This window comes from Antedon bifida, chromosome 4, assembly GCF_963402885.1.
Source record: "Antedon bifida chromosome 4, ecAntBifi1.1, whole genome shotgun sequence".
Lineage (NCBI taxonomy): Eukaryota > Metazoa > Echinodermata > Crinoidea > Comatulida > Antedonidae > Antedon > Antedon bifida.
Window position 1 is genome coordinate 12,894,874 of NC_136229.1, and position 11,020 is coordinate 12,905,893.

The following is an 11,020-nucleotide window of genomic DNA, read 5'->3' on the forward strand; positions in this document are numbered from 1 at the left end:
GACGCGGGGGCTACATTCCCCGACGAGGGGGCTATGCGAGCGAAGCGAGCATCACTAGGCTGGGGGCCCGGGGGCCGCCAAGGGCCCCCGGAAGCAACGCGTTCTAGCGTCATTTGAGGTCTTTTTAATCAGATTTAGGGTAGCCATTTTTTCCATTTTTTATAATGCATAAATAAAATACTGCGTGCAAAAAAACGATGCGCGATGACTGTTTCAATCCATATTTTTCAATTTAAAAAATAAAAGTTCAAAGAAAATTTAGAAAAATAGAGTTGGAGGTCCCGGAAATTGGACTTATTATACTTCAAAACATGAAACAAAATATATAAGTCCCTATCATGGTTGTGACTGAGCTAAGAAATGTTTGAAAAATAGAGATGTTAGGTCCCGGAAAATGTACTTCTTGTTCTTCGAAATATGACCAGCTTTATTGTTGGGGCTGAGCTAAAAAAATGTTTAAAACTAGAGCTGCAGGTCTTCAAAAAAATTGCATTTTATACTTTGGAAACATCAGGCCTAGAGGCTTAAAAAACGCAAGCGTAGACCTTTTTCAGTCGGGGAAATAAGTTTATTCCTCCCAGGTGTATGCGTGCGTACCATCTGGACTACTTCCGCGAGTGGTGAGAAATTCATGACATACAGGATATTGAAAAATGTAATAACTTAGCTATAATAAGATGTTGGCTAAGCGAAAAGGGCATGTTTTTTTGTTTAGTAATGGATGAAAAATTTATTTTAGGTGCCCCACGGTACAGAAGGTTACTTGTAAATTAAAAAATTGGTGAACATACGAACAATTTAACATAATTCGTTTTTGCTGTAGTGTAGCGTACGTCGACGCAGTACACGACGTAACCGTCGGTAAACTTCGCCTGGAAAATAACTACAGTACACATTTTGGTCCCTGGATGAAACATGATATCACGCGTCTCGACCCAACGTTGAACGATTCGTACAAAGGGATACCGCCAGACAAGTGCGTACCTAGCTAATGTTTAGTAGTAAGTTAGATCGCTGGCAATAATGAATGCATAAAAGTGCATATTAGCCCTCTGACGTACTCTCACGGTCAATGGAACGTCGTGGTTTTCTAGGCGCTGAAGCTATATGAAGTGAACGCGAACGTTTTTTACTGTATATTATATTCCCCGACAAAAAGTACCCGTGTTCCCCGACGGGGGGGCTAGGCTCCTCGACGAGGGGGCTAGAGCCCCCGTACAATACGATTTGTTTTGAACAACAGTAAAATTAATTCATAGTGCGTAAGAACTTTTTCAGTGCGCGATCGCCTTCAACGCGCAGCAGCGGTGTTCATCCAACTGTTTCGGAATCGTCCACTCTTAGCGAGGGTTGTCAACGTTATTAATAATACGAAATCATAGCCTATAGGGGATAGGAGTAGGCTACCTAAGCCTAAATATATACATAAATCGTCAAATTCAGTAACCATATTTTAAAATTCTTTGCTTATGGTATGCTGCACAGCATGTATAGCGTGGAGTCACTTCCCCACGTATAAATGGATTGGTCCGTAAAGTACCTTGAACAATGTCGTATCGTACACTGAAGCCTAGCATCAGAAAGGACAATTTAAAATCATGAATTCATTAATGTAGTACACTGATTTGAGTTAATAGATAGACGAGAAGTATTATGAATATGTCAACGTTCATTAATATAACTTATATATGCAATACATAATGTTTTTAAATACAATTTTACAAAATACCTGACACACACATCCAACAAGAGAAGCGGGAAATCGAAACGGAATGCGCTATGGTAAAGACAGGCTTTTCCAAAGCTCCTGTAAGGCTTGTCCTGATTAGACCACATAATAAAAAGAGCTTGTGCCGGTTACAACTTTTGTCCAATCAAATTTATTCTTATATAGATAGACAGCAAATTGAATTCCGAATCGATTGATAATTAATATAACGTGCTTACTTTTATTCTGAGGGCGCTACAGATCTTTGAAGTATAAAGTGCCTCCAATATTATGTAAAAAACCGAAATTCACGCTGAGTACAACAGTGTATATTTTGCCTTCTGCCGATGGTTCAAACCGTTTACTGTACTTATAATTGGTGCCATCTTATAGGTTTTATCAAATCAAACAATTTGGTAGGTTATATAACTTTATTGGATAACTATTGGAATTTCTAGAGCAGAAAAACACCTGAAAAACAGCCATTTTTATCATTTTGCGTAATCAAGAGTGGCGCGTCCCCGTTTATGCGACACAAAACAAATAGTATTGGGCCCCCCCCCCCCCCCCCCACTGGCGCCACCACTGTTAAACGGATGATCGGGCCCACTTTTGTATGCGCACCAAACAAAAGGAGGCCTCCAAATAGCCATAAATAAACACAGAACTAAATGGCCATTAAACTAGTTTAGTATCTAGTCAAGTATCAGCCGCGCAATGTTTTTATGAATATAGTAAATATTAATTAATTATTAAACAGCCGATAAATACTAATCAATGTGTCTTAATACAAAACAAATTTTACTAATCTAACATCTAGTTTTAATGATTAATTATAATAATTAATCGTATATTTCTTTTTTTTACGTCTTTTCTTATTTCTGCATATCATTATTATACATGATACCCAAAACAACAAGGCTCATCTCATAAACACAATATTTCCCGTTTTTTTAATTGTACTTCTTCATTTCTTATGCACTCGGAGTTTATAACTTGATACAGAAACCATAATCCTGTTATCGATAAAATGAATATTAATTATTAATATTGGTAATGGTAACTAATAATAAATAAACTAATTTCCAACATTTAAAAAACACAAATTGCAGAATAAAACCAAAACGGAAACAAAACAACTTTATTTATAAAAATCACACATACTTATTGGCACATGTAAAATAAAAAAAATAAAAAATGTACTGGCGTAACTGACGGCCGCAATAACTGGTGGCTGAAATGATCCCAAAAGAGTTATGTTGTCTGGTACTCGTTGTGTTAACATTAATAATGTCTTTTTCCTTTTCATATAGGCCTAGTGTCTGATGTGTTGATGGAGTAAATGTTCTTGGGCAGCTGGTTGCAGTTTTTCTCATTTTCTATGGCTATATTGTTCTTAGTTGATGTCATATTCTAAATATGTAATTTGTATTGTCATGACGTTGAAAATATTTAAATAACAATTGTCCATGTGGTTTTTAACATCTTTAGATTCATCTGATGTCCAAATCCAGTAAAAGTATTGGATTATTTTATTGATGATTTGTTCTACTGTACAATCATGTAAGAATTAGAAATCTGGCTACTCGCTCAAAGCTGCTACAGTAATGTACTGTGTTAGGAATACTATTAATTGAATCTAACATACACTGGATAGTTCCTAATTTCAGTCTGTTACACTAGTATTAATTTTAAGAATTTTATTAAGGAACATACTACACTAATTGTGCTTCATATTTTCATATTCATACCGGTAATTTTTTTAAAAACATTTGACGTTTTTAACATGTATGAAATCTATCTCCAGCAGGATCAATTGCAGGACAATTGTTCTTGTCTTATATGTGATGATTTTTATGTATAAATAAATGATCATAATGTAAAGAAAAATAAATTAGAAACATTGACATTCTAGCTGAAATACTTTGAAATATTTAATCACTGAATAACTTAATAAATTACACTTTAATATTGTGAACATTTCCAAATTGATCAGCTTGTATTATACCATGTACCGTCAATTCTAATAGTAACCCACACTCTAATAGTAACCCCGCTTCTAGTAGTAACCCAACTTATAAGTCAATCTATAATAATAACACACTACTACTACTAGTAACCCATGGGGGAGGTTATTATTAGAGTCACAAAAACTATTGAAAAAATGACATTAAGACTGGTCGTTTATTATGCAGCAATATTTTGAAAATAAGGAGATAATGCATGTTGATCTCGGGAGGACTGAGTGTTTTTGAGTTTATAAAATAAAGTTCAAACAAATTTATTTATTCGTACTGTTTTATTATTTTTCTATGATTTGCTGACCGGAAAAGTTGGGGTGGGTTACTATTTTCAGGTGCCTAATTTAAGATTAGTAATAATAACCCACTACTCCAATAGTAATCCCCCTTTCCCCCCCCCCCCCCACTTCTAATAGTAACCCACCCTAAAAAACAATCAAAAAATTTACAATTAGAAGATTTACGGAATCAATTAGTTTAAACTAATTAATACATGCTATAGACTATTGTAGCCCAAATATCAAATTACACTTTTAATATTGCAAACATTTCCAAATTGATCAACTTGTAGTATATAACCATGTATCAATTAGTTTAAACTAATTAATCCATGCTATAATCTATAGACTATTGTAGCCCAAATATCAAATTACACTATTATTTATAATAATAACAGCAACCAGTAATCCACAAAATGTTAGGATTCAGCCAAGTAGCCTTTTTTGCAATTAAAATCTCATTACACGGAATCTCTTCGATGTTATAGAACACACTTCTCGTAGGCGTGTTGAATATGTGTGTAATAGCGTGTTGTATAAACGCGCCCTTAGGTGCAACAGCCTGACAAATTGATATGGTAACACTATTAAAAACAAGTATATCAATCAGAACGTTAACATACGTTATGTTATATCTATTTTCAAACCTTTTAAAATCAAAAACTCATCAGCATCATTTTTTCATTCTTAACTTTCATCCTTATAATTATCCAATTTTGAATTGAGAATCCAGGATTTGATGTCAACAATTTCGCTACCTCTTTCTTGCCTGCAAAATGAGAAAAACAAAAATGCAATTATTCTATCATCTCTTACAGGTGTATTTGTCCTAAATTTGTCCTATTTTTAGGACAGCTATCCACTTGGAATCGAGAAATTGAATATTTGCGACCAACAACCGGCCCATATTTTATAACTACTGTAGTACTGTACTTGTTCAAAAATAACACTATATTGATCTCTTTCCCTTTAATGTTCAACAATATTCCAATTAAAATGCTTAAATACAGAAGTATAGGCCTACATATGACAACCTCAGACATCCATCCTATATTAGACTGGGTTCCAGCCCGTAAATTGTGGCACATATGGCGTTTTATACGTATAATATAATACTCAGATTTACGCACTGGGGAAATATGTGAAGAAATCGATTTGCATGCCCGCAAACATCCGATAAGAATGACGTAGGTTATCATACCATATGTGCCAAATTATTTATCTTTACAATTTACGGGCTGGAACCCAGTCTAATCATATATATGCACTGCTCTTTAACCAATTGAATGCTCTTTGGCATGTGAAGAACGAACCTTTTTAAATATAAACTTACCTGTGAGATCGTCATGGTTGTATAGGTCATCTCCTATAGTAGTAAACAAAAACAATTTATAACATTAATATTTTATACATTTTCGTTCTTGATACATTGTACATTTGTGTTTTCAAATGTTTTGCTGCTAATATTGTAGTAGACTAACCTGATGTTGTGGCAATTTCTAGTTGTCCATAATTATCAGCATCATCTGCTGATAAACAACAATAAAATGTTAAGAATGTAATGTTTACGAAAATCTAATTTGTGTCTGATAAGTGCCATTTCCGGCATCTACAGTTGCACAACTCTTAAACATTTCTTATGACACAGGGACAGATTGGAATGGAAAATGGGACATGGATTAATTAATTTTAACACTAAAAAAGAACTTCATAGAAAGAGTCAATCTTAATTTCACCTCACCTCAGCACCAGCTGGTATAGATTTTTATTAGTAATGTTTTATAAGCTTACCTGTGATGTTTTCTTCTTCTTTAAAAGTTTCATCTGCTGATCAATAATAAATGAAAAGTTAACAATTTAATATATTCCTAATATATATCTGTACATTAAGTACTTTGATTGCACTGATTGCATTGAAGAACTTAAGATCTACCATAAAATTTGTTTCCATGTTTAGAAGCAACAAATATATGGTCTTGATTTTATGGCACTCTGGAATTGTCTCTTCTATTAGCAAAAGAAGTATTCTCATTTTACATACTTTGTTTATAAACTATATTAAAGCTTACCTGTAAAAGTATTCATTTCTACTTCTAGGCTTCTGGGTTATCTCCTATAGAAAAACACAATAAAATAATTAATTAAAAAAAATTAAGTTTTCTTATTCTTCTTACCTGTACAAGTGTTGCCACTTGTTAATTTGACAAAATTTGCTGATTTTTCAATTACCTACTGGCAGAACAGGTAAGTAAAAGATATGTACTGTGAGGGTAATAAGCTGTACGAACTATATAAAGGGCAGGAAATATTTTGAGATAATCTAGGTTTTGGCGAGATTCTGGTTTTTAAGGTGTTTATGCTTTGTGAGAGTGAAGTTTGCATTGTACCAGCAACAATGCCTATTTTTTTTTTAAAAAGATGTGCCGTGTTTAACGTTTTCACCCGCAACTACAGCAATTGCATTATAATTCTTCAAGGTTGATATGTCCTTGGCTATTGGCTGTTCTTGTGGCCTCGAAGTCTCTGCTGCCTGCTTTTTATTTTGGGCATATACCGCATCACATGCTTGTGCATATCTAGCACTTTCCTGTGATTTGTGATCATTATCTGTTATTAAAAACAATCCACTTAATATGTTCCCTTATAGAAGTATTTTAACACAACTTGTTATTAAGTTGCAAAATACTGAAATTAAAGACTGCCTGAACCCAAAACAAGTAAGTGCCAGACAAAAAGCCTAAGGAAAAGCCTAGAATATTATATTTATCCTTGTTTGACCAATGTTTGACCAATATTTATCCAATTGTTCTGGAGGTTGTCTTTAATTTGAGGTGATTTATACAGCCGATGAAATCAAATTTGAAAGTAGTCTGTAATTGGATTTTTATGGGAGTGACTTGTAGGTACTTTTGGCTAGTCTTCAACATAAGTTGCTCTTAGAGTGGATACGATAGTCTACAATTGAAGATGCTTTTAAAATTGGGGTAGGGGGAAGTATTAATAGAAGGTAGTGGGTTAAATAGAGGGAGACCTGCATTGAAAATTTGAAATGGACTGTTAGTCTTCAAAAAGAAGTTGCTCTTAGATTGGATACGTCACTAGTCTACAATTGATGGTGATTTTTGAATTATAATGCAGTATTAAATAGAAGATGGATGGTTAATTAGAGAGAGAACTGCATTGACAATTTGAAAATGACTTATAATTAATTAAAAAATCACCAACCTTGGAATCCAGATGTTCTGCAATATCCGTTGTAAAATCTTCAATTAGATTAAACTGAACATTAAATTTCTCCAAAACTTTTACTGTTGATCTGCGATTGATATGTGGAAAACACCCTCAATGACAGAAAACTCTGTTGAGTTGATACCTTCTAGCGTGGATGAGTTGGAATAAACAATGCTGAATTCAAAGAAGTAACCACTTCCCGACAGATTAATGGCAAGATCAGTGAAGTTGGCCCAGCCATGGATTATATCTACAGTGTTGTTGCTGATGAGCTCTGCATCAGATACTCCTGGGCATTTTCCATGGATGTGAAGAATGTCCCAGATTTTGCACAATTTCAGCCTGAAAAAATCAAAAAATCATTGAATAATTCCTTTTTTTCGTAGAATATTTGTATCAAACCTATGGTGTATTACCAAAGCTTGATAGCCTACAGTATATTGGAGTTTAGAAAGAATTGTGTTAAAACCTACACTGGTATCCAATATAGAGATGCAAGGCTGAACCTCAAATGGATGGTTCTCCATAGCATCAGCCGTAAACGTATACTCATTGTGCTTTGGAATTGATAGATGATTTCTACTCCTTGGTCACTAGATGCCTCTTCTTCAGCTTGCTTCTCAGAATACCTGTGAACCAATTAGTTATGTTGGTTTGTAATGATATAGGCATTATGGTTATGTTTGTTGCACGCCACACATGAGAATACAATTTAAGACTTTGGACAAGACGATACAAGCCAGTTCTATACTACCGTAACTCTACAGAAAACTCTACTTCAACTCATTACTTCTTAAAATGTGACTTACGTTTCATTGCCTGTACTTGGACCTCCTGTTGTATTTGTTGCTCTCACACCCCTTGTTGGGTCTTCAGCTGGGGGAGAAGAATCGGTCATTGCTAATAACCTCAACTTCAAGACTCTCGTACAAAGTACCGGTTTGTGCTGCATTAACAATTTCTGCTTGAAGGTTAACTAACTCATCATGTTCAAGGGTTGAATTGCCTGTAAGGAAAAAATATTAATTATTGTTTAGATATTAAAAGAATAGGTAATTAAATAAAATTCAACTCATTTCTAAACATATGAAACTGAAAAAAGAAGAAATCTGGATAGATTATGTGATACTTTAATATGGTTAAAGAAAGCTATTTACTTATTATATATACCAAACTGGCAAGATTGTTAACAAGATCTTCTTCATAGAAGTCGTCAACATCAACAGGAGCCACACCAAAGTCAACCATTATAACCGGTGTAGTGATGATGTCAATTGGGTCACTACCACGTATAAGTATCCAAAGAGTCTGCCAATCGCGATCACAATAGTTCTCGCCATAAATGCTGGAGTCAGGAGTTGGCATGAACTGATCGTTTGGATCTTCTGGAACCCATATTTCTCTTTCTATTAATGGCAATGATGTCGAAAGAGTTGACAATTTTAAATATCTTGGACTTACATTTGATTCACTTTTATGTCATGGAAAGAGCATGTTGAACAAGTAGCTTCTAGAGTATCACAACGTATCGGTATTATTCGTAGATTAAGATATTATATTCCAAATTTTGCTTTAAGACTACTTGCTAATGCAATAGTATTACCTTGTTTTGATTACTGTAGTAATGTTTGGTCAAATTGTAACTTAGAACTTGTTAATCGTCTACAAGTACTTCAAAATAGAGTAGCTAGAATCATTCTTTATGCTGATATGTACACCCCTATAACAGAATTGATGTCCTCACTAAAATGGAAGAGTGTCCATGACAGATGGGAAAATGATTTATTAATTATGCTATTTAAATGCCTACAGGGTTTAGCACCATCTTATTTAACAAATCTATTCAAATTTATGGACACTTTTCACACAAAAAATACAAGAAGTCAATCAACAAAAACTCTAAATGTTCCAGCATGGAACAATATTTATGGAAAGAGAATGTTTAATTATAGAGCATCAACCTTATGGAATAATCTTCCTGTACATATCCGTAAAAATTATGAGACACTTAGTCAAGTTGAATTTAAACATCTTGTATAACTTCTATTGTACATAGTTTTAATATAGCTTTTACTTTTATTTTTCTTGTATTTTTTGGGAGACCAGTACTTCCAGAATAAAGAAAGATTTGTATTGTATTGTATTGTATAGAAACATATCTCCATCCAGCTGCCCGTTATTTGACATGACATAGTGACCTTGATGGTACACATCTAAGCGTTGAGGATTGGCATACCAGATGCCGACAACTATTTTCTGATCTGGAGCTGTGTTCAGGAAATGAAGTCATAACGTTTGAGGATTCGTTGAACTCTCATATACATCTCATAAGTCTCTCCAATTGCAACGATAGACATAAATGTGCTGATGCGCTCTTGACATGTGTACCCATGACACCAGCCGTGATCTTGTGGTCCATTGATCAAATCAACATAACCGTTAGACCCAATGACGATTGGTGAAGACGTCGTAATTCTGTGTCAGGATCAAGACTTTCAATAATCAACATAGCGTAATCATAGTCATAGCATTCAAAAGCCTGCCAAGATTCATGCCATATGCAGTCTTCTGTACCAATGATACCTTAATGAAAAGAGCAGATTATATAAAAGATCACAGCTACAACACAGTGATTCTCCTACTTCTCAAAAAAGGGATGCCACAATAAAATTGCGTGCCCAGTCTCGGTGAATGGACTGGTCTTGTTTCAAGAGTGCAACTTTAATAGGAGGAAAGATTTAGGGAAGAATCACAGTTTACAAAAGCTAAAATTCAACATTAAAGCAGACAACCAACCTTTATGTGGACATTTTTCATCATAAGGAATTTTAAGTCCACGTCTCGGATCTCTATCCCACTCGTATGGAGAATCAGGAATAACATAACTTTTAACTTTTAAATGTAAATAGGTTGGGTAATCATCAGGAATAGTCCTGAACAGGGAGATGAGCGCCCCTGCCCACCGATGAGTTTCGGGATCCCTTTCACCCGGAGGGAGAGTACCCGTCAGGGTCCCTACCAAGGGTTACAGGTCCCAGGTTTTTAGTTGTTTTTAAAATTGTTCCATGACCTTCTCATCAAAATTAACGTCTCTCATAAAATTAAGAAAAGTTGTGCTATGTCAACATAATGTCAATGACGGCGAAATGTCCCCAATATTGGGGATAGCTATGAAAACAAGTAAGTAAGTAAGTAACTTGTATTTCAAGGCAAAAGAAATTACTACAGAGGAGAAGAAACAAGCAACACTGTTAACAGTTATTGGCCCATCATCTTATAAGCTTTTACGAAATTTGGTTACACCAGAAAAACCCAAGGATAAAACATTCGATGAGCTGGTAACAGCTATGAATGGGCATCACAGTCCAGTGCCTAGTGAAATTGTACAGCGATACAAATTCAACTCACGCTTTCGACGTGATAATGAAACAGTGCCTGAATTTATGGCATCGCTTTGATCGATGGCAGAATTCTGTAACTTTGGAGCCTCGCTCAATACAATGTTACGAGATCGTCTAGTTTTTGGCGTCCGTAATCACGGAATTTGGTCTTTTGGCAGAAAAAGCACTGACACTGGAAAAAGCTGTTGAAATTGCAACTAGCATCGAAACTGCAACAAGAAATGTAAGAGATCTGGCACAGCCAACCTCTGCAGCTGCAGTTGAAAATGTAAACAAAATTGCTTACAAAAAGAAGTCAAAATTTACATCAAATACAAATAAGAAGTCGAAACCATGTTTTCGCTGTGGAAAGAATAACCATTTGCCAGACAAATGTTATTT

At 34.8% G+C, this 11,020-nt stretch overlaps 1 protein-coding gene across 1 annotated transcript; it reads right to left on the reverse strand.

Annotated features, from left to right (window-relative positions):
- Positions 1-7,795: 7,795 nt before the first annotated feature.
- On the reverse strand, positions 7,796-8,951 carry LOC144841120 (fibrocystin-L-like). The gene is made up of 3 exons (XM_078697309.1): positions 8,396-8,951; positions 8,048-8,244; positions 7,796-7,867 (listed from the first exon to the last, which is right to left on the reverse strand). The coding sequence occupies exons 1-2, from the start codon at positions 8,601-8,603 to the stop codon at positions 8,111-8,113; spliced, it is 342 nt and encodes a 113-aa protein (XP_078553435.1). The 5' UTR covers positions 8,604-8,951; the 3' UTR covers positions 7,796-7,867; positions 8,048-8,110.
- Between the last annotated feature and the right edge of the window lie 2,069 nt (positions 8,952-11,020).

Excerpts from the sequence above, each read along its gene's own strand:
- LOC144841120 (XM_078697309.1), bottom strand. The coding sequence starts at position 8,603 with ATGCCAACTCCTGACTCCAGCATTTATGGCGAGAACTATTGTGATCGC. Across the intron at positions 8,245-8,395 it reads CAGTTTGGTATATATAATAA|GCAATTCAACCCTTGAACAT; the intron begins GTAAATAGCTTT and ends TTTTCCTTACAG.